The sequence below is a fragment of the Micropterus salmoides genome, unplaced genomic scaffold (assembly GCF_014851395.1).
Source record: "Micropterus salmoides isolate LMB-PRFRI ecotype aquatic unplaced genomic scaffold, ASM1485139v1 Ms_hic_scaffold_7, whole genome shotgun sequence".
Classification (NCBI taxonomy): Eukaryota; Metazoa; Chordata; class Actinopteri; order Centrarchiformes; family Centrarchidae; genus Micropterus; species Micropterus salmoides.
The window spans coordinates 31,542,720-31,567,656 of NW_024044459.1; the positions used below are offsets into that span (position 1 = coordinate 31,542,720).

At 40.6% G+C, this 24,937-nt stretch overlaps 1 protein-coding gene across 8 annotated transcripts in view; it reads left to right on the forward strand.

The window, feature by feature from the left end:
• mvb12bb (multivesicular body subunit 12Bb) overlaps positions 1–24,937 on the forward strand; it is a 32,838-nt gene that overhangs the window by 3,878 nt on the left and 4,023 nt on the right. For 3 of the 8 annotated variants that reach the window (XM_038702861.1, XM_038702864.1, XM_038702862.1), the window contains exons 3-8: positions 4,007–4,102; positions 5,907–5,997; positions 7,022–7,151; positions 7,321–7,431; positions 13,346–13,407; positions 24,410–24,465. In XM_038702861.1, coding sequence (XP_038558789.1) covers positions 4,007–4,102; positions 5,907–5,997; positions 7,022–7,151; positions 7,321–7,431; positions 13,346–13,407; positions 24,410–24,465 — 546 coding nt within the window. Of the gene's footprint in view, positions 1–4,006; positions 4,103–5,906; positions 5,998–7,021; positions 7,152–7,320; positions 7,432–7,725; positions 10,459–13,345; positions 13,408–13,824; positions 22,216–24,409; positions 24,466–24,937 lie in introns of those variants that run through there. The other 5 variants (XM_038702863.1, XM_038702865.1, XM_038702866.1 and 2 more) reach the window with 4 other exon arrangements.

The window sequence follows — 24,937 nt, forward strand, 5'->3', positions numbered from 1 at the left end:
GCGCGGGCTCTCGTTGGCTATTGTAGGCTGTGAAACAGACGTCTGATTTGAGTGGATTTGGTGTCACTCGAAAGGTCAGAGTTCAGCGGCTTACCTGGAAATTCATGACCTATTAGGAACTTTAGACATTTAGAACATTTTGAATCTACATTTTATTGCAGATTAATCATGTCACAAACTATGTCGCATTTACCTTGCTTATTAAAAACACCATGTACACTTGCATAGTGATTTCATTTATTGCCCCAAAAATCATTGGTGTCATTTACACTGGGGATGTGCCCCCACATTTGTTAAAAATGTTCTGAACAATAGCTTGCACCAAGAACTTTTAACTAACAAATGAAAATGCTTTGAGAAAGGTTTATTTGCAAAATAAAATGTGCACATGCAATGCAATTTAACTACAGAAGAAACAATATATATACATATATACAATATAAATAAAGACATTTAGACTATAACTTGGAGCAGAAAATGTGCTTAATGCTCCAATTTTCTAATCATATTATAAGCATATATATAAGCATTTCATATTTCTTCAAAATACTGTTAAAAATCTTTTCATCTTGTTCTCGTGTATCATCACGTTCGTAAACCAATGGTATATATATATAAATATATAATAGGAACAAATTTATGCTAAATTGATCCCCTGTCCCTGACTTCCTTCATCATAAAAAGCATACCCACTAAACATCAGCAACTCAGCATTGTCATTGTGAGTTTGTTAACATGCTGACATTAGCATTTAGCTGAAATCACTGCAATGCCTAAGTAGCCTCACAACGCTGCTAGCTTGGCTGTAGACTCGTAGTCTTGTACTTGTTTGTCATGAATGTGGCATCGCTGTCTGTGTGGCATGTTTGTCCTTAATAGGACACGTGTTTGTAGGAAAACAGGGCTACACTCCAGGTTGCTTAAAGCCTATCTTTGATACATATTTAGTGATATATTTCAGTCTGTGTTAGTTCTCTTTTGTAAAATAAAATAACAAAAACATCATTCAAGGTAATACAATATCAAAATCATACCTCTGAATGAAAAGTCAAGTACAAGTTAGCCTCCGACATATAATTCAAGGCCTTTCAGACTCTGAAGCACTGTTTCAAATGCATTTGTTCCATCTTCAGGAACTTCCTTTGAACATCACTATGTGGTCTTTCATCTACAGACTTGAAATACAAACAAAAATATCAGCACTCTGCATCGGTGTACTAATGCGGCACTGAGAAGGGGAAGTCTCAGCATATTATGCTGTATTGATTTTTTCCCCCCCTTTCATACTAGACTTCTTTTAGATTCCTCCTTAATACCGACTGCTTACCATACTTACCATACATTTTATACAGCAGATCAAAGGGCTGATTAACTCTTTTGCTCTATGATACGATGCGCTCACATCTCTGAACTTGAGCAGGTTGTTCCAACACAAGAGAGCACAGGCGCAGATCAAACACCGTTCCACTGGGATCAGGAGCTTTGCTGAAGTACCAGCAGCCACCCAACATCAAACGCCATAAGTAGACTCACGCACTCCCACACTGTGTGCAATGGTTCCAACGGGGAAATGCCTGGGTTTCAGATTCACCTGAGCATTCAACATGTTGCTCAAACTCATTACTGAATGTTTATATGAAGGAGCCTAGTACTAAATTATGATTAGCCAGAATGTCTTAGTTCACATGCATAATAACTGCTTGTCCGTTTTTGAAGATGAGCATACTTTAAAGGTATAGTTTGATGTATACATAAATAAGCTTATTTGCTTTCTTGCCGAGAGCTGGTTTGATTGTTATTACATTTTTGTTGTTGTAGGGGTTAAACTAATGTGTTAATGTGTGTTAATACGTGAGCTTTGGAGTTGCATGCAGGCTTATTTCTTTACTTAGAGCCAAGCTAGCTGTTTCCGCCTGATTCCACTCTTTAGCTTTAGCTAAGCTAGGCTGATCACTGCACGGATGTAACGTTAGCTCCACACTAAATGCACATACTTGAGAGTTATATCAGTCTTTTCATCTGAATCTCAGCAAGTAAGCGCATTTCCCAAAACGTCAAACTATTACCGAATGTCATAGAACATTTTCAAAGTAACTGCTGCTTTAGTTCTTTAATATATAGTCAGTAGTCAGTTTATCTATTTTCACTTGAGAGAAAGGATCCAAAACATTATTCTCTCTTCAGTGTTTTTGTTCTTCTTTGAAGGGACTGATTCTTTCCCTGTGTCTCTCATATGTTTTCTGCACCTGGATTCATTCCCCTGAGAATTTTTATTGTATGCCTTTTATATTTTTTTATTAACAGCTGTGCCTCTCAGTGCTTCATAGTAACTTGCTGGTGGTGTCTGTCTCCAGAGATCTTTTATAGGAGTATTCAGCACCCCCTAAAGACTTTGTTTCATAACTGTAAACTTTAGATTTAGGAAGTGGCAGTTGAATCTGTCATTGCATTGTAAATCAAATGATACAACCATATTTCAATATCAGAGACATGACGTCTCCTATCAGACATGTGGCATTCTTCTCATTGAAGGCTGTGTAATGATGGAGCCGTACAGTGGCAGACTCACGAGCGTGAGAGAAGAGCCATCTTAACTTTACACATGCCTTTTCTGCCGTGGCTCAGCAGTTGGCATTTCACATTCAAGCTGCATCGCATCCTTGCTGCCGGCGGCTGTGGCAGGATGATGCCTGAGGTGCCTCCTAGGAGGACCGTGCCCTCGTTACTCCTCAACTTGACTTTGGGTTTCACAAAGCGAGCCCTTTGTTTACGCTGACAGGATGCGCTGGCTACTGACCTGGAAAAAGTGGCCAAGACGGGTTGTCTTGTAAGGAAGAGGGAGGCTGGTGATGTATAGGCTCCTTCTGGGACCTTTCATGGAACTGCTGTTGGAGACGCCCTGCAATCCCTCTCCCGGCTCATCTTCTGCTCTTTCTCTCTCTCTCATCCCACTATCTATCTCTGTTCCCCAGTCTAGTCTCCGCTCTCATCCCATCTAGTCAGTGGTGGTTTTTCATGAATCTCCCCATGCCATGTTTTCCCCACCCAGTCACCGAGGTCATTCATCATTATTGTCAAGGGGGTAATGTGTGTGGGTGGGTGCAGAGATCTATGACTTCTTCATTTGAATGAACCTCATTAGATTGACTCTTCTTTGTAAAGGATCCCTTTAGAAAATAACTCTGGCAGTTATTTAGGTTATTCTCACATGATAGCCAATGGAACATGACGCTTCAGCCAAGCATATTTGCTGGAACGACAGGAGTGTATGTGATGCAGTCTGCAGGTTATATTTTGCTTTATCATTCTGCCCTGCATACCTACATTTACATAGCAATGTAGTGTTGGACCTTGAGCTTAACTCGTGTTGCCCACATGCTGTCAATATGATGCAGTCTATTTTTTATACTGGCTCCACTGATCATTTACAACTATGAATGAGCCTATCGGACAAGGACAAGCTGCTTAGGTCTTTGGATTTAGACTTATTAAGGCATACGCATGAAATTGCTTCAAATCCTCAGTAATTTATTCTCAGAAGACTTGTCTCGTTAAATAACAGAAAGATGCACATGGGGGGTAGAGCAGTAAAACTACTTAAGGTGCATGTGCAATGTTCTCAGTTTACCTGTGTCGTGCTCAAAGGATACTACAGCAGGTTTTTAAAAAAGAGACATTCCACATTTACCCCAAATATAATCCCTGCTTTCCCACAGAAGCACATTGAAGTTTGGTTTCCTTATTAGAGCAGATCCTTGTCAGGGCATCTTTAATCAGCCTGGTCCCGAGGGATGATATTTTTAGCCACCTTTTTGGAGGCTAAGACTCCTTTACCCACGCAGAGCACTAATGAGATGGAGCGCTAGTGTTGGCAAGCGTTAATTAAGGCTAGTATGCAAAGGAAGAGGCAAAAGAAACACGCTCATGGCATACATACATTAACTTTATCCCACCTCCTGCATGTTTTTTTTTTCTCCTTGTTTTTTCTCTGTTTTTTTTCATGTAGGTTGCACAAACAACAGATGGCTCTGACGCCGACCTGTGGAAGGACGGCTTATTCAAATCCAAGGTCACTCGCTACCTCTGTTTCACCAGAAAAACTGTAAGTGTGAATGTAAACTTCTCCCTTCCCGTACGTATTCTGCACTAACACCTATCTTACCTATCTCACTTACCTTTTTTGTTTGCCAGCGGTTATTAGCTCAGTTTTCTCCTGACAGAATATCTTTATGCACTTTGCACTTTGATCAGTGAATGTCCCATTTAAAAAGGCCAGCGTTGGCAGTGCAGTTTTGAACTTTTACATATAAGGAATTTGCATACATATTCCAAATGAATAATACCTTGATGAGATATTTTTTATGTTTTACGTCCTCCTGAGGATATTATTTATGTTTATTCATGAAATAACAATGAGCTGTATTTTAACAATTCCAATTTATTCAATCAACAGCGTCCCTGTAGAGAAAATGGTTTCCAACCACTGCCTTTTGAAAGATCATGCACAAATAATTGTGAATATGAAAATACTTCTTTTTAAGAAATGTAAGAAATTATCCTGTAAAAAGCACATTTCAGTATGATTGTGCTATAAATAGAGCACCCAATTTTCTTCTGTGGCTGAAATGATCTTTGAATGTTTCTCATAATGCTGTTGGGTCATTTTTGGACTCATCCCCTGCCTGTAGCCTGCAGCTCATGTGTTGTTGCAAGCCTGTCAGCTGCTCTATGGCCATAAATACACCTGCTTACATCTCCAGGATTATCAACCTGTCTAACCTCAGCTCATACAGCTATTGGCTATCAATTAATTTGTTTCCATTGGTTGCAGATATATATTGCAGACACTGTTGCAACAAAGTTTTTGTTATTATTTTGCATCAGCTCAATTTAATTTTTTTTTACAATATGTCCTCTAAAAGCCAGGCAACTTGGCAGCGGCTGCCTCGTGCTTGAGCTCAATTTGGTCCTCAGTTTAGTATATAGCATACAAATAGCCTTTCCCTAGTTCCTGTATATTATCTTAAAATCTGTGTCCAGATTGTTTTAAAGACTTTGACACAAATAAAACATGACAGAGCCATCAACAAAGGCTATTTTGTCTGCCAGTCAATGGAACTCCCACTGTAATTGTCTATGACAAAAACAGATTCTGTAAAATTAGCCTCTGAATTACGAAGAGGGCTGAGGGGAGTAAATAGTTTGTGATTTATCATACTCTATGTTGGAGGTAGAAAGCCCCTTTTTGTCAGGCCCTGATGGAAGAAATCTCTCCAGAAAAAGGGAAAACACTAAAAAAGGTTCCATGCATAGTAATAACATTCATCCATATTCCTCCTTAAGTCAGTATAAAAACTATGAATAAAAAATGTCTCTAATGGTAATGACTGTCGGGCAACAGTAGCAGTGAAATCCAGCCTTTTCGGACGCATCAAGTCACGCCTGGCTCGCCCCACTCTCTACTGCCGCTGTGTATTATTGCAATTTATTATGGCAAAAAATGAAAATGTAATGGGAGGCAGGGAAGAGTCATGCTTGAAAATGTCAACTACACAGTCCCTGATTGTTTTAAACCAGTCCCATTCTGTTGATTAGACTGGCTGCTCTGCCTCCCATCATCCCACAGCTTCTCGCCAAAAGGCTGAGAGTCATTACAAGTTCACAGATGCATTCTCTCATTGTAAAAAAAAAGCTATTAGAGAGTAATTACTTCAGCTATTTTGTCAACCCTTCTCCTTAGAGACATCCCGAGCTTTTAGTAAATCATTGACTCTTATTATCTCTACATTTTCTTTCCCAAGTCCTACAAAAAATTACTAACCTTTTCTTTTTCTTGCTCTCTGTCCTTTTAAAAGTTGAATTTGCATACATCACTTTACATTCCCTGCCTTTGCTCTGTCTTTTAGGGGCCTGACGTTGTTGCGGATATGAAGGTGATTGACATTAAGGACGCGTTGCCAGAGGGCTTCACACCTGTGGAAGAAACCGTGGACACAAGTAAGTAAACAGTCAATATCAACCACAGGCTCGCTCCCCTCCTCTTCTTGTTTTTTCACTCTTCGACCAGCTTATGCGGAGGTCCTCAGGGGCAGCTTTGCTTGAGATAGTGAATGTTTTATGGGTGCAGGTTAGCTTAATTTATGGCAGACTGTGGGAATAAAATAAACATTTTGCCCTGGAGGTACAAGAGAAGAGAATCATGAGTCATTGTTTATCTCAGCTGGAGCTGTGCTTTTCTTTATGAGGGGCTTATTTATTTATGTATTTATTTGGGGAGAGGACGAGTGGATGGGGGTTATCTAATATTAATGAAATGCATTCCCCAATGCTTTAGTGCTTTTTGAGTGCTATGTATTTCCCCCTTGCTATCCATGCCTTGGAAATGTAATAATATTTTGGTGTGGGTAGTGAGGACAGCTTGTTTATTATTTTTATTATCATTACATTTACACTGCACTTTCTAGTGTTGCAGGGGAAATAAATGAGCGAGGCACAGATGCAATATAAGAAAGCATGGCAATGCTGTTTTTTGCCAGAATGAAGAAAAGAGATTATGTTTTGTTTGGCTATGGTGTAATTTAATGTTTTATTACTTTATGTGAATCCATGTTTAATGTATACATGTGACATTATGTATGAGTTTCTATCTAGAATATCCAGTTTAAATCCCTGTTGTGCACTAAAGCTGATGGAGGATTCACTTGATTCTGTCATTTTACCTACTAAAATGATAAAAATGATAATAACACATGTGGATTTTGTGGATTTCCGCTGGCCAGTCATTTCCCTTTGAGCACAGCAAGTCATCCAGAAACTGATATTAGCTCATCTCTTATTCTGAGACTGGTAATGACTAAATAGCCAAGTATAAGTGGAATTTGTGAATATATATATATATTTCTCCTAGAGGTTCAAAATGTCTATAGCTTTTTTTTTTTTAGCCGGAAACTCAAAGATGACAGAATCAGATACACAACCAACAACTCCTGTCTGACACGCTCATGTGTACCTGACTCATCAGAGGAAACTGCCATGAGGAAGAGGAGGCTCTGTGTGAAAATGAGCCCTCGTGCGGCTGCTGTGACGGCTGTATATGACATCCAGATCATTGCGAAGTCCAAGTACCATCTTGTTAACTACACCTGTGTAGGGTGAGCTATTTGGTAGTGGAAATAAATATCTTATAATCTTCTATCAATCACCATACTTCTTTTAGTTTTTAGTTTTTTTTTAAAACATATACCACTTTCTAATTTGCATGAATAATTACTGACCTAGCTATTTAAACACTCTGTATGTCTCTTCTTCTTTCTTTCACAGTGAGATAAATAATATGGGAATATGGTATCGAAAGGGTGATGTTTCTCAGCACCAGTCGTCCCAGGAAATGTCCAGTACAGCTTGCAGTGACGCACCACCCAACACAGCAAGGTAACACCATACTACACTGTTCTGCAGTGCCTCTCAAAGTTTAACTTTCCTCATGCTTTCTTTTTTTATTTCACTCCCAGTGTACTCTTGAGCTGTTGTTATGCTTCTGTACCATATGTACGACAATGAAGACACAAGCAATTGATCACTCCTGGGCAATCTGCTGTAAAGGTTGTGGCTGGACAACGAGGTAGCGAGGGTGAACCGGAGAGACAGGCTAACTAGACAGGATCCCCTGAACAAGAACATGAGTTCAATGAGGGCTAAACTCCTGCTATTTGTGGTGTGTCCCAGGAGGCAGAGGCAGGTCGCTCGTCTGACTGCGGTGACAGGAGTGTTGTACTGTGCAGACAAAGAGGAGGAGATGTAGCCCGGAGAGCGAGCGACAGCTGCAGAGGAAGGGAGGAGAGCTCCAAGATCTCCGCCATGCTGGAGTGTGCGTGTCCCCTCCTCTGCTCATGCTGCTCAGGCTTCCTCCACCTCAGGCCTCAGAGTGAATGGAGCAAACCTTTGTACTGTGTCCAGATCAAACAGCTCAATTATTTATCCCAATGAAGAACTGGGGATTTCCACAGCAAATTGTAAATAAACAATTGAGACTCCTTTAGTGTGGCGTTGCTGTGGAGAGGGAAGCTTGGCACGGGGCACTTATGGGTTTGCCAGCTTGAAGTGCTATACTTTGCCATCCTGTGCTGGGCTGAGTAAAAGCCACTTAAAAGCCACAACAGGCCAGAGCGGTGGATGCCAGCAGGCGCATTCAAAACAGAGCTTCTGTTCACATGGCCACTCAGTGGGCTGAGAACAATAAAATGGGCAGCCGTGAATTCAGAACCCAAGTTCAAACTGGGTAGAGTTTTGCGAATTGCCCATATTTTGGAAGTCGATGGTCAATAATCTTTGATGTGTTGAAGTGATTGTGAGGGCTCAGGCCCGTGTGTACGCCTTTGCAGCTCTTACCGGTAATCCTCCGTTCTTTTGAAGCCCACTTTCAAGTTGGTGAGGCTCAGAGGTTGGAATAAATTGCACCTCGAAGCGACTCACACCCCCTCCTGATGCCTGCTGAGATCACAGGCTGCTGTTTTTGTATTAACATTAAAATTCATTCCACAGTCAGAGAGTCTTCTTTTGAGAGTATTTCCATCCATAATGCGCTGACACATAAGGACGGCACTACGGGAAATTTAGACAGCAGCAGTTCTTTGACTATTTATCTGGCATCCTCTCTGTGTAGTTACATGCACTTCAGACAACCATATGTAGAACTATAAATATGTCTGTAGTTTCTTTAAAGTCACAGATTAGATAGTTTGACAGTGATTTATAAACAGCTCTTCAAAACTCACTGATTGCTTAGGTAAGTACAGTACTACAGTGTAACTGTCAGTGTAGTAGCACCCCACTATACTTTATTCACATATTCAGCAAGAGCAAATTTTCTCCTCCATGCCTCCTTTGGGCTATCTATAACAACTTTATGGCCTTTGGAGAATAGCACCTCTTAAATTTAAGTGCTCTTTACAGTCAGTGGAAAAGATGTTTTAAATACAGTCAATAATGTGTAAATTTTTAATGACCCTTATAATTTTGAAAGCTGCAGTGATCCCTCTCAAATGTTAAGTTGCCTCAGGCAGCGAGAGCTTGTTAGAGTTGTGTACAAACGTAAACCGCAAATCAGGTTTTTTTTCAGCGGCACAGGGCTGCAGTACAGAGTAACTGCAGGGTGTTGCATCATTATGGGATGCACACAGTGATTGCATCAAGGCTTAGGTGTTGCATTTGAATTGTTTTTGTATTGTGTTGTCACTACAAACAGGGTATCTGCGGGTCTTGAAAAGTTTTGAATTCAGTTTCCTCCTCTCTTGCCTGCTATAGGCAGTCACGTTAGTTATGAAATGTTTTTGTATCCGATTGCAGGCTGTCGGGACACGTTACACACTTAGAAACTAAAAATGTGATTGTTGCAACAGTGAATTGTACACATTGGAGGCTGTTCAATCCTTTTTTGTGAGTTAGAGTCCTGGTCATCACCATCAGACCTATAGCAAAGGAAGCCCATTGTCTCATAATGGGCAAATGTTGAAACGCCAAAGATATCTGATTATCATATATGACAAAGAAAAACAGAAAATCCTTACATCTAAGAAGCTAAAACCAGCACATGTTTGGTATTTTTGTTTGAGAAGTGATTAATTGAAGATCCAAATAGCTGACAATTAATTTTCTTTCAATCGACCAATTGATTAGCAGAATAAAGTTTGATTGGTGGAAATGGAGATCATCCATTTTCTGTCACTTATTCAAGTCAAGGTTGCATTAATTTTATCATGAAGGAATGATTTACTGCTGAGAAATACTGGAATAAAAGTGAGGTGATAATAAAGAATTAAAGGCTATATCGTCCTGCTGGTTTGGCCGGTATAATTGTGAAACAGGTATTAAATAAAGTTCTGTGTGGTATTAAAAACATTTTGGATTTGGTGAATCCTTCAGAAACCCCGTAAAAATAAATCTTAGGAATTAGTAAAGGAATAATTATTTTGTTAGTTCGACTAAGTTTCATAAATTGAAGAAGGATGAAGGACAAACACGAAACCTAGAATATTTTTTTTATTCGTGCCACTAAAACTGTTCATGTATAGGCCTGTCTGCTGTGCAAACGCATTTGAACCTTGTGTGATGAATGTCTCTTTTATCAAGTTTGTCTAAAGCGTTTCAACGAGCGTCAGATTCTGTTTTGATTCATAGCTGCAGCTTGAAGTCAACCACTTTGGCTTGTTCTCTGTCAAGAAAAACCATATCAGCCACTCCCTGACTTTATAATGTGAAAAACCTGCACCATCCGGTCAGCCTTTTAATGTGTCCAGTAAAGTATCTCCCTCTTTCCTTCTTCTGGACAACGCTGCCATTTGTTCTCCTGATAAAACTGTCATTGCTGAGGCTGAAATCTGACCTCTACAGTGACTGCTAGCATAAATTAGCCTTGTCCTAATATTGCAATTTCTTTTGCTTCACTCAGAATCAAGGTTTTTGACATTTCTCTTAGAATAATAGGCTATTGTACACACAGACACTTTTTAAATCAAACTGTACAGCGATAAAAATGTCAAGGCCAAGTATCTTTTTTTTCATAGCATACTGTAGTTCCTTTTTTTTTTGTCTTTTTCTTTAAAACGTGAAGCCTAGAGAGTTATCAGTGTCAGAATTGGCATGCATATCAATAACTTTTGGGATTACACTGTCTTCTACCTGTGACACGCCACACATTGCTGCAGCTCTGCGGGAGTATTGTATCAGCTTTCATTGCTCGCTGGTTAACCAAGACTTCCCACTGCACACGACTCTTGAGGGAAAGAGACACCGTGACTGTCAGTGTGTCGCCTGACAGATCTTCCATCTGAAGTGCTGAAGAACAATCACTCTCCGCTCAATCTTACTCATTACTTTGTTGTGTTCAGAAAAGTTGCAAAAAGTAGCGGAGATCAAGTGAAGGAATGCAGAGAGGTGCCAGGAATGATCGAATGATCGGCTAAGATCTGATGGGCTCAGACTGTTCAGTGATTTTTGCCGCCATATTCAGAGAGATCCTCTTTTCAATACCTGACACTGAGCTTAAAGGAGGATAATGATGGGTGAGAAAGCAGCTCCCACAAAGCAGCACTGTCGGCACGTAGAGGAAGGTGTGGAGATGTTGTCACGGGAAAGGCTGGATGTGTGTCAAAACAAGAGCTTCCAGCTCTCTGTATCGCAGCTCTGGCTCTTCAGTGATATTACTCTCATCCTCATCTTACCTCTCCACTGACTACTGCTTGCCTGTCCCCACTGTCTCACCCACTTTCTCTTTTCTTCTAACACAGACAACTCTTTTCCTTATTCCATGTGGAACAACTTAAAGAACACCATACAAAAAATGTGTAATTCATATTGTCAAGTAATCCTCAGTGTCGTGGTTTGCTTTGCCACACTAATATGATTTTAACTCTGGCAGATTTCATGGGAACATAAGACTCTTGATCTGAGTTGTAATTGTGTAAATCTTTCAGGCCGTGTTCCCAGTTTTACTCTAATTTGATGAGGAACTACACTATAATTGAATATTCAAATTAGGATTATGTGTCAATATGGCTCTCCTTGCCTGAAATGAGGATTAATTGTTGTCAAAACTCCAGTGGCCGACATAATATGAGCCCCAACGCTGCTGTTGATTAGCAAATGCACTTGCCATGTTTTTGTTTTAAGAATTAGTTGTCTAATTGATTTGCCATATGTTACTCTCTCCAATGCACCTAAAATTGTATTTAGAAATCACCAATTTGGATTGAGACAATTTTGTGTTTCAAACAGATGGAAAAAGCAACCCTGGAGGTTGCCTGAAGAAAAACATTTCATGAGCACATTTCCCTGGTTTCACACAGTCTTTGGGATTTTAAGTACTGCTTTCACTTTTTCAGATACATAGATAAATAGCCAGTCTTCATACTTTATGTGTTGTTTCTTCTCAGTACTAATTTAACAATGCAAATGCAGACAACCTACAAAAACATTCAACCCCCCCCCGCCACCACCACCACCACCACCACCACTTTATCAGTCCATGGTATGTCTCTGTGCTTTGAAAGATGTGTACCTTTCTTCCTCAGCAGTGGAATCAACCTTTGAGAGGTAAAAGAAGTCTGCCTCGAATATGGCAATTGTTCCCATAAGATTGATGCCAACCTTTTAAAAATTCACCATTGGCCTGGATTTAACATGGCCAAATGCTGATGTAAATGAGGAGGAGAAAAGTCGACCCTTTCATTGCAAATAAATCTGAGTTGCAGGCTTCAGCTCATAAATACCACAGCCTGTCAGAAGTCTTGTTTTATTGCTCTTGATGGAAATTATTGCATTTATTTATCTCATCCGAAGAGATAAGGCTTTGAAAGCCACAACTCATGCACAGCACCCTTGGAATATGCAGATCTGCCTTTAGTCTTAAATTTTAAGAATTTAGATTTTATATCCTCTGCAAGGGACGAATTATTATGTTATCCATAAACAGATCAAATACAGAACATGATACACAAAATAATACTTTATTATTTGCAACTTCACACCTGCTCACCCCCAAAATCTGTCTTGTCTTTTTATAATTCAACACTGTCTTATTCTTCTTATCTTCCTTGTTCTTTACCAACAAGCTGTTATGCCAGTGTGTCCTCTAATCAAAGCAATTCCCTATTTAATGATATTGCCAACTACTTTGCATTATCATTATAAGATCATTTGTTTTATAATTCCATCCTGGAGCTCATTTTACCTTCAGAGCATGTCATGTTATGCAGTTCTCTTGAAGCGGTGATTTTTTTCCCCCCTGCTTGCTGTGGATTTATCGATCCGTAGGGGTGAGTCACAGGGTGTGATTCATGATAGCTTGATTGATGAGGATTTCAATCTTATATGGTTTGTTAACTTCAACTGCCCACAAAGTGCATTCTGTGCTGTTTTCTGTAATACAAGGCCATGAAACAGAGGAAAAAAAAGGAGAAAAAAAACAGACTTCCCTTGAATAATGGAATCTCTCAGTACCTCCAGAATTAACAAGATCCTGCTTCAAACCCCCGTTAAAGGTCTGTTCAAGCCCCTGGGCAGCTGAGGCATGGTTTAACTTTTACCATATTTCTCCTCTTCAGATTCATCCTGTTATTTCAGTGTTCTGTTTTGCCTTAAGACAGATAAAAAAGCTTTTTTATAAGGAGGGAGCTTCCATGCTAAATATATTCTCCTGCATTGTATTTTAATGTCCGAGCAATGTGCCTTAGAACATAATTGTCATTGTTCAATACAAAGTGTATGTGCATTTTGTATGTTTTTAACATGATGGTCGATAAAACAGTACTGACCAGTTGAGAGAACATTGCTGCTTTCTTTCTGCCAGCAGGAAGACCACGAGCAGGCCGGATTATGAGCACCAGAGCAGTGGGAACTACACCATGACAGGTATACAGTCTCACTCTTTAGTCAGTACCATTTATGACAGTCACTTTAGACAGTTAGAGGAATTTAATAGTTTGCCTAAGATACATTAAATCTGCAGATCCCTTACTTTTAGCCCACTCACTACTAAAGGTTCAATACTTGTACTTGTGCTTTCTATGTACACTGAATGTCTTGCTTCGTCTCCACCTGTACTTAAATGCAGCTCCTCTGGTACTTGATCTATTAACATTCTGTGTCTAGATCTCCTCACTGATGTATACTGTACAGAGCTTTGCTTATCTGAGTGAACGTGACTTCCCAGAGGAGCTGCGCATTACACTCAAGAGAACATTTAACAGCTGTCAAAGATGATCCATCACATGCCATACTTACATATGTACCGTGCATGCACTGGACGAATTCCCTTCTCTTTCTCAGGGAGAAACTCAACTATAGTACAATGCTCCGGGACTAAAACAGAAGAAAGGCTAATTCGTTAGGAAGCAGAGCTTAGCTATGACAGCCTCAGAGCCACAGAGTCAGAGCCGGCTGAGACGCTCTAGCCTTAAAGAGCATGTGATCCACACGAGGCGAATGAGGCAGGCGGGTTTTTATCCAGCTGGAGAGAGACACCATGTGGTGAGGATTCCTCCTGCTGCTCAACAGAGGCACACCCAGGCTATGGCCATGTTACACCCTTCCTTATTTAATATGAACCTGCCTATTAAACAATTGCCGAAGTGCACATGATAGAACTGCATACAGAAACAATCAATTTGAATTTTAACGTCACTTTTTTCTTTTTCTGTATGCCCCCCCAAAAAAGCAAAGCAGAATAATTGACAAAAAAAAATGATTAATACATCATTGTGTTGGTATGACAGTCGTATTATAAGTTAGTCAAGACAACTGTGCAAAATGTGGCCCTGAAGGAGTAGACATTAACACACAGCTGAGTGGTTTGTGACACTGGGTGTGGGATTCCTCCACTGGGACAGGGTTTGAGTGACAGTGAAGAACATGCACATACTGTACAGTAGGCTGCCAGCAGTCATCATTTATCTCCAGAAAACTGTCCTTCACAGCTGTACAGACTCCCTCTTTCTTCTACCTTTATGTGTCCCTTCCTGAGCTGGTGAGATTTTAAAGAAAAGAGGATAATGGAGTTAGCCTGAGATGGTTCTTGGCTTTATTGCTAGAGACTGTGTACTCGTCAGCCTTTCAGCATCACACTGTGAATGTGAGAGAACGCAACTTTCCCTTCATTAACAATGTGATAGCCTGCAGACCAAGTGTGAGGTCGTAGCCGACAGCCTATTTGTGTTAATTGTTAGCGGTGGTAGCTCTGGTGTGTATGTGTGTGTGTGTGTGTGTGTGTGTGTGTGTGGGTGCATGGGTGCTTGCGTGTGTACGCGTGTGTGTGTGTGGGCTGACAGCTGGCCAGGTTCGAGTTGGTCTAAAACCATGTGCGCTCTGTCAGGGTTGTACAGGCGCCTTCTTTAGGATTGATGAATTGCCTGCTTTCTTGATTAAACCCTCCGTCACTTCCCAACAAAACAAAAACCCCACAAAAAAAAAGACCGAGTTGAGGGGAGGAGAGGTAACATGTCTGGGAAATCTGTCATCTGCAGTCACATCATGTACAGATGTGATGTGCAGGCGCTTTGACGTTTATTACCAGAATATTAAAAACTAATTCACATTTATTTTGCAGCCCTTTTTCACTTGACAGTTCAAGCTCATTTGAAAAGTTATCAAGTTTTCATCGCAGCCCCAACCTTTGCTTTTCTTCACCACGTTGCTTTGATCCATGCCAAGTCCCTTTGCCAATTAGGTCTGCTATTCATACATTGACAGAAAAGCAGGATATTTTAAAGGTAATTAAACTTGCTCTCATGAAATGTGGCTAAAAGGTATATGTTTGAGAGAAAATAAATGTAAATGTGTTGAAAAAAGTCTAAAACTGTGTGACGTGACGTGACACTGAGTCTGTTGCATTGCAGTCCCTCTTCATTACCTACAAAACAACATATAGTATTCAGCAGACATCCACCTGATAAAAAAGGTAAACGTAATAAAAAGTAATACATTTACATATCTACTGCATTAATCAAAAATAAATCCTGACATTGGCCCTGATCTAACGTAATATGGAGAGCAATTATTTCCCTATCCATTAGAAGAACTTCAATTAACAGACACGAGACAGTTCATCCTTCAGAGGAGGAGGAAAAAAATAGGAGACTCAAAATTAACTTGGGTTTGCAAAATATCTTGGCAGGATGACATTGATTTTTGATTTTCAGGAAACAATATTAGAATTCTTATTAAACTATGTGCATCTGCTTTTAATTTGCTGCAAATAATTGGAAAATGCAATGGAGCTTTCCAATTAAAGCTCCACTTTATGCTGTTTAATAATACCCTCATAATATTATAGCTTATGAAATGACAGGTGAGTTGGTGTATGAATAAAACATAAAGCCCTGTAATAAGAGACAGAAAAAAAACCGAGACAGTTGTTGGGGGGCTTTTAAATGCTCGACATAATTTGCATATATTAATCTCCTCTTTTCAGCCTTATCAAGTATTCCACTGTATTTGAAGTTAAAATAGTCGTGACAGGCAGGGGTACGCTTCGTTTTTCCAAGGATTTATTACTTGTATAATTCTGGATCTTTAATAAGCCAATATGACTGATCCTCTGAGTTCTGTGGAATTTGGTTAATTGTTCCAGATGGTGCTCACTGATTATGCAAAATTACTTTCTTTCTCCTCTTTTTTCCCCCAACTACACCATTTCTTGATTGACTAACATGGAGAAAAAAGATTATTTTTGGCGCAGCACTTTCATTAAGAGGGTTCTCATCAGGTTTCAAACAAAAGTTCCATCTTATCTCCCTGTGTGGTTCTGGGCGAGGCTGTGCAGAAGGAGGAGATCATCCGGCTCTTATCTCAAACTGTGATGGATCTCAACTGCTTCGGCACCGCTGGGGTTATATTTTAAAATAACACAATTCTTTAGGCTGAGGGATTAAAAAACATGACCTCTGGATAGTGACACAAAAGTTATTATTAGTGTACGCTGTTCTTTTCTTTCTCTTTTCTCCTCTCTTTTTCTCCCAGAGATTGATGAAATTACTAAGCAACGGGGTTGGTCCTCCACTTGCAGCTCATGCTCCATCCACAACTCACTAACATTCTGTTTTGCATCAGCTAAACTGAGCTGAATGAATCATTTATAGAAGTGTTATGGGGGAGTATAGGGCAGATTTACTGCCGAGCTTTTACTTTAGATGGAATGGGATTTCTATGAAACCGATCTTGATGTCTGAAGTAATGCCAAAGCTTACATCAAGACATGAAAGGAACGCTCTTAAAACCCACGTTTTGCTTCTTAATTCCCTTGGTCAGCAAAAGGCGAAATAGGGAGAGCAGGGGGTTCAATGTGAAAATACTGTTTACACGTAATGTACACTCACACACTCACACACTCACACACTCACACACACACACATCTTCAAATTGTTTACTACTCCCAGCAGTTAATGATATAAAGGAGTGTTGAATTTCCCCTTAATAATTTTTAAAATTTTTAATTCAGATTTAAGTTTTAGCGCTTTCTGTATTTTCCAGATAGAAATAGCAGCATAGTTTCAATGTTTTCAGGTGAATACTGCAGAAGTGAATTAAACAACTGGCCAAAATACACTCTAGCATGCTATGAACAAAAATCTATGCAGAAAAGACAAAAACAAGAAGGTAAGAGAGATGTTAGGAGAGTTATCCAGAATGGAGTGACATCCAGTCACATATTGTTGCTGTGCAGAGGTCTGGATGGGACATGGATGTAATTCTCCCTATTGTTTAATTTTTTTCCCTGGATCTGCAAGAAATATGACTCATAATCGTTTTCTAACTTCAACACAAGCTTCATTTCTTTGTCGAGAAAATAGTTTGGACAGTATTTTATCTTTATCTTGGAATATGTTAATTTGATCACATTTGTTCAGACAAATAGTTTTTTGTGATTCTGGATTTGTGTGTTGTTGTTTTTGTTCAGAAAACTACATTTAAAGTCAAATATTAAAAAAAACAACACTGCAGCCTAATTTGTACATCTCCTCGGTCAAAATACACTGTTGGATATTAACAGGTAAAATACCTTCTAAATGAAATCCTGTTGGTGTATATCCCACTTACATGACAAAAAACCAATTGGACTATCAAGGTTATTTTCAAAACATGATCGATCCCAACGTGATGGTGCCATTAAGTATTTGGGGGATCAATCCTGAATGAATCGTAATGGAACTTCTGACTGGAGGCCCTCAGGCATTTTTGGACCTTTATTACAGTCAAATAAGAGACTTCAAATGGCTTTGCATTTGCAGGCCAGACTGGACTCTGGAGTCTCATCCCTCATTGCTTTCTATCCATCCCTGAGATAGAAGCAGTGCTCCATTAGTTTCAGTGTCCAGACGTGGACAGCCTCAATGGATGGGCCTGTCACGGCTCCCTCATTTGCCCCATGTACAGCAGGGTTTGTTATCACACATCTAATTAGAACTTGATAAAAAATATTTCACAAAAATCCAGTCATTAAATATAGTTTAAGGAGATTTATGGTCAAATATGCCTTAAAGATCTTTTAATGGCTCTGCTGACTTGTTAAGTTTGTAATTAATGATCTTCTAATACATACTGTGGTGTGATTTAGAAAGCACAATGAGATTCTGGGAATGAAGTCGTTTTGGAAAAGGGCATCTGGGGCTCCCAGAAGCTATATTAAATAGTTCTGCTCAGACTGGTTTGCTTAGAGCCATGAAGTCTGCTGTGAAAAAGTTCAAACACATCAGCCTCTTTACATAGATGAGGCCATTTTTATTTTATTTATATATAGGGTGGCTGATTATGAAACAGTTGGTTTGTCATTTCATAATAGTCAATTAGTGTGTACAGAAAAGTCCTGGGCTCCTCTGTAGCAGTATTTTCAAAGTGTATAGTGTTACAGTTTTATTTAAGTAATGGAAAATATCTCTTTAAAGTCCGCTAATCCACACACAGTAAAACTAATAAGCAAATGCATATGTATCAAACTGTAAACGCATTATACTAATAACAGTCGGCTATTTCATCAGGAGAGTAATGGTGTCCTTATTAGCATAATTAATGACAAATGGCAGCGCAGCATTGGTGGATTGGTTCTAGGGGATGATAAATTGGTGGATGCCCAGGTTAGTGGCTGCCAAGGAGGCCTCTTTGGCTGTCATCCCTCCTGCTTCCACTCTGGCACAGTTCATTACTCACCGTGTGAGATGCCACTTTACATTGCCTGGTACTGTGAGCATGGAGAACTTAATAATGCCACCCATAACCACACAGGGCCTGCTGCTTTACCCACAGTCCAGAGGGCAAGTAACTCTGCGAGGGCTAGGGGTTGTGGGGAGCAGGGCGACTGGGGAGTCTTCTCCTGCAGCTGCACTGATCAAAACAGATCATGCGTCAGTCACTACTTGAGGGGATCCGGGGCCATATGACCCAGTCTCTAGTGCTGGTGAGTGTTTCTTGTTAGGATTTCTAGGGCTCGCCACATCCCTTGCATCATTACGGGTTAGTTTGCCCACAGAACCGCTAATTAAGAGGGGATTTGTGTAATTGTGCCTTCTGCTGTGTCCCATCCGGCACATGCAATTTACTGTCAGCCCTCTGCCAGCTTTTACACTTGTCCAGAGAGGCGTACCCCATTTATACACATTCTGCTGCACATTTACCAGCAGCCACAGCTGGGGATCAATGCCAGTGCCATGGCAGTGTCTTAAAAGACACTGTGCTGCTGATTAAAGTCTGATTGTCCATTTAATTTCATGAGAGCTCTCAATAGCCAGCAGAAAGGGCTTTCCCAGTAATTCTCCAGTACTGACTGATTTTAATGCAGTTAATGCAGGTTTTGTAAATTTATCAAATCACTGAAGAATTTTGGTACTTACTTTACTTTAAATAGTTCTTGCATATATGCGTAACATATACAGTGTCGGCAGAAGTGTTGGAGAAATTACCGCACATATACACACCTCCTCTGAGCGCTCGGTGTGATGCAGCGGTGTTTGTAGCCAACTCACTGTAGGTGTTTCTGGCTCTGCCCACTTTCTGGAAGACTGATGGACCAGCGCCCGACTGGGACTGCCTCCTGGCTCCCTACCCACAACCAGATTTCAAGGACTGCTTGTCACAGATGGAAAAGTAAGTGGGTCATTCTACATAAGCTTGCCATTTTGCATCCCTCTGGTTAAAAATAAATAAATAAATAAAAAAAAGTTGAATTTTAATGTTGGGCAACAAACTCAAGTCTATTGTTAGTTTTAGAGAGTATGTTCTCTTTTTCACTTTTGTATTTGTATTATAAAACTTCAATGATCAACTATAGTTAAAGCTATATGTTTTCATGTGTATTTATAAAATGTCTTATCAAGTTAATATATGGTATTCTGTAAGATAATATACCTTTACTAGCCAAAATAATAAAAATGTATTTAAAAAATGTTCACCAAAGTGGACAAACGGCAAGCTTGTGTAAAATGATTCAGCTTCTCTCCACTCCCTTTCTGCTTCTTTTCTGTTTTCCGTCCACAGTTTTTCACCACAAACCTGAGTGTTTGGCAGCCCCAGCCTGAAGTATCCAACTATAGAAGCATTCATCCACTGGATGTTTTGCACACCACTCTTAACATTATGAAACATTTAAATTTGTTTACATTTTTCAACATTTGAATGAGATGAAATTAATATTTTAGCATAAACTAACTGTTGCTGTCAGGAGAATTGCAACAGACGCTTGCACACACTACAGCGAGATTGGGGAAGGAAGCTGTACACAGGCGGCAGAAATAAATAAAAATAGATTATCAGAAACGCTCAACATCATTTCAGGGCGTGATCTATTTTAGTATCAATGTTATGTGCTATTTAGAATGTTAATTGACTCCCCAGTAAACATTTAAATAATTCAAAAGTTACACTTCCACTCTTGCAAGTGAGATTTTTAATACATTGAAAAGTTTTTTTTTTCACTCGTCTGTCTAGAGGGTTTGAAAAAGCGGTAAAAAGATAAAAGAAAAAGAATGGGTTTCATAGAGCCATAGTCATTAAAAGAATCTGAAAATAGCAACTCGCTATCATCTGTTCTCATAGCACGGGTCAGGAGCTCTGACACCTCCAAAATTCCTCCTGTCAGGGTAGGGGGCCATTTGTATTCTCTCTCATTAGGCAATTTGACTAATGACCTGCCGTGGCTGCAGCGCTACTGAGGGACCCGAAGCCTCGCGCCCTCTCTCTTGCAGCAGCCTGAACACACACCCTCTATTGGAATGGCACAGATGGCATGCCCGGGCGACAAAATAAACTACAATATGTCTCCGAGATGCTGTCAGGCCTGGGCACTATTTCTCATGTCAGAGTGGGGCTAAGGGCTGTGAGTGGGCAGAGGGGGTCCTCCTCCAGCTCTCTGTTCATCGACTCACCATTATCTGCAGAGGTGACAGAGCGCGGGGTCTGCAACTAGAATAGCATTTCCATGGTCTGCATAAAGAATCCGCCTCAAATTGAGAGTCACACCGACAGGAAAGGTATTGCAATGTCTAGCCTGGCTACACAAAGAGGAGAGGCAACATCCAATTGTTTGGAATATGAAGTACAGCAGGTTCCAGATAAAGCCCTAACCTCATTTTGAGCAGCTTTACTTATTATTTCTTATTATTTTATGGTATTAAACAATAGAAATCAGCTCAATCATGGGGAAAAAATCATAAGAGATTCTCATTCGTGCTTGCAGATTATTGCCCTGACTGTGACTTCCTCACTTAATTCAGGTGCAAGACAGATTCACCCAAGTAATCATACTAGACAGAGATCAATGCAATTCTGCTGAATTAGTGAAGTGTAAAATAAAAGTTCATCAACATTCCCAAAGTGTTATTCTTGAGTTGTGGTTCAGGTAATATGGGGTATGCTCGATCACCCACGCATATTTTTCCATCAGTCAGTGTCGGAGCAAAACTCAGTGTGGTATATGCGTGCATGCGTGTGTGTGTGTGTGTATGTGTGTGTGTATATGCCTGTGTATGGCCGTGTCTGTTAGAACCCTGGAAATGCAATGTATGGCGCTGCTGAAGTCCTGGGTGACAGTGCATCCAACAATGGAAGAGTGAGGGATTAGTGCTCAGCCCAGCGTACGAGGGAGCCCTTCCCGCCCTGAAACAGCCATTCATCTGTGCCCAGGGGCTGGAGATGACAATGCAGCCATTGCTCATCGCACCTGACGGAGCCATTAATAAGGCAATGATCCACACGGGCCCTGTGCTGACTCCGTTCTTTACACTACAATCACTCAAGCCACAGGGTCCTCCTTACTTAACGCCACCTCTGAGCCCACCGCCATCATCATCATCATCATCATCATCAAAGTCATTGTACCAAAATTCCTGCCAGATGTTTTCATATCGACTGTACTCACATTCTCCAAATGCCAAATGACTACCCAATTCTCTACACAGCAATACACTCGTGAGTTAATGGACTGTAGCCTGACCATTTGAGTGGCTAGAACATGCTTCATAGTTGGATTCCTGGTCAGAAGATTGGATTTACATTATTTTTACCCTTTGCACCTTCGGGTTTCTGGTATCCATTTCTTACCACCAAGTCATCTCCTGTGCCTCTCCATTTGTCTGGATGTAAGATAGCCTCTCTAGTATAGATGGTGGAGGAATACAAAGCGAGATCTGGTTTTAAATGTAATCTGTGAGCAATAAAGAAACTCTCTGGCCTTCAGCTCTGTGCATTCATCTGTCCGTGCCACGTAGATCCATCAGCAACTACAATCTCGGCTTCCCTTTGCTGGCTATTGATTCAAATGTATTCTCCCTGCCTATCTCTGCCTGGTGATGATGCTCGCAGCGACACAGAAGTGCATGTTTATTCACTTGTTTTTATGAGCTTAAACAAGTCATCGTACCTATCCAATCGTCGTGGTTTGCTCTTGCTGCTCCAGATAGCCACTCATCCAAAGGTGCTACAGGGAGGTGGGTGTCGAGGCTGGGGCATTGAACAGCCCTTGCGTGAGTGGAAAAGGAGGTGGTGATGAGCCTTTCATTTCTTGAACTTTTTTAGCCATGCTAGCAGCATGGCTCTATGCAGTGTCAGTCAGTCAGTTGGTTGGTCCACCACTTTGACCCAGGCTGATATATCTTAGTAGATATTGGATGGATTGAAATACAATTTAATATAGACATCCGTGGTGCCCAAAATTTAATCCGCAGCCTGGGAACCAGACGAATCTGTGAGCTCATGTTTCATTTACTCTGGTGGATACATCTGGCCCCCCTCCCATTCAGACAGATTTCCAGCTGACCTGGCCCAGGTTGGGCCAGTCATAACCTATTATCTTAAATGGGTCGGGTTTGCCTGTACAGAGGAGTGCTGTTGTGGCATTTTTGTAAACAACTAAGAAGACTGACGCTGATGTGGAATGTTTTTGAATCAGCTATCGTGTCAGTATTAAACAAACTTGACCTCTGGATTCTGATGGCAGAAAATATTGAATCCCATTGTAGTATTTGCTCAGTACTTTGGTTTATGACTAATTATCAGCCATAGCTGTAATTCTTTTAGTGCTAGCAAATGCTAACCCACTAATCTAACATGTTGAACATGGTAAACATTTAACCTGCGTAACATCAGCCTGTTAGCATTGTTATTGTGGGCATGTTAGCATGCTGACATTAGCATTTACTTCAAAGTGCAGAAATACTGGCATGGCTGTAGACTCTTGTTACAGCTTACATTTTTGCTGTGGGATATGACAGGAGGGCAAGAAACTAAATAAGCTTTCCTGTGGTCATGAGGGTGAGGGTCATGCTTTGATTACAAAGATCACATTGTACAGTTGTGTGGAAAGTGCCAAACTGAGGATCTGTGTAATAACCAAGAAAGGAAAGCAAGTCACATAAGTGTCAAAGTGAGGTATATTTTAGAATTTCATACTTAAATATTGCTGTGAACAGGAAAGACCAAAAGGAGTTTCAGCTCCAAAACGATGACTCATGAACAGCTTCGGCTTACATTTATGAGTTCCCTTTCCTGTGCCAGCTGCCTGATGGACTGTGGGTAAAAGAACACCAGTTGGAAGCTTGGCCTCTTGATATTTGGGGCTCCTGTTGAAGCCAACGGCAGCAAGTTTTGTGCCTCCAGATTTGGGAGTTTTATAATGAAGCCGAGCAGCTGCAGTTTTCCCTTCAGTCTGGAAACGAGAGGCTTTGTGTCCCTTGTCACCCTGTGTTAATTTGGGCCCTAATGTATTTTATAAACAAAGGGCTGCTCTCTAGCCTGACAGTCGTGACACCTTGATTCCAGTGCAGGATGCATGCAGTACAGGGTTACACCATTAATAATCAACTGGCAGCCATCACACCATTTTAACCACGATCATTATGATAAAGGGCATACACTTAATTACAGGCCTGCTTAATTATAGCTCTGTTGAAGCTCGTTTGTTTGGTCAAATGCTAATTATACCACCACGCTCTTGGCAAGTCCTCATTTCAATCCACTTTTTGCCGGCTGAACAGTGTGGCTTATTTTCATGCAAATTTGATATCTGGTGAATGTTTTGTCTCTCTTCTTTCCGCTTTTCTGTGCCTAGTGTGAGTGCGTCTTTGTTTCGGAGGTGAACATCTCTCAGACAAGACGGAATCGGGAATAATCAAGAGTAATTAAAGTGGAAGAGGGTTGGGAAAGGGCTGGGTTGGAGGAGAGTGTGGAGGTGCTCAAATACAGCGGATAATAAGAAAGCCTTTCATCTTCTCTCCATAGACGGAAGGAGGGGAGGTGTCGGGATGTTGATAGCTCTGCTGTTTTATAAACCCACGTTTAGTCTTGTGGAAATACTCAGGATCAAGAATAGAGTGTACAATTTCTTTATTTTTTCTATGAAAGTCAACCTTTGTTTTTTCTTACTTCTTTGCAGCTCTGGATGATGTGCCCTTTGTGATCTCTGAGAAGTTTTTCGAAAACCCCAAAGAGGTAAACATTCTTTGAGGAACTAGCGGTGCAATGCAAAATGATTGCTTTATTACAAATAATGAGAGGGGTCATGATGGTTCCTTGCCCTGCACCCTGGTGTGTAGTATGGGCCATATGGTGGTCACGATATTTGATCCTTTTTCTCAGTATGCAGCCATTAGAAAGTTCGTTCTTTCTTTCTGCCTTTCTTTCCTTTCCTGTTCTTTTTTTTGTTTCCTCTCATTTCCTTTCCTTTTCTTTGCTTTCCTCCAGACTGAGTGATGAATGCGTGCAGTCAGGCAGAGCTGGCTCAATGCAGTCCATTTGGCTGGCTGGCGGCGGTTGTCACTATAGCCCCGTTTCTATTGACACCAAGAGGGAGAGGATTAAAGATTTTAAGCATGCTTACTTAGCCATGAGCCTAACCGCCATGTTTCTTGTGTGTTTTTTTTCTTCTTCTTCCTCTTCTCCCCCCTCCTCTCCCTGCTTTTGA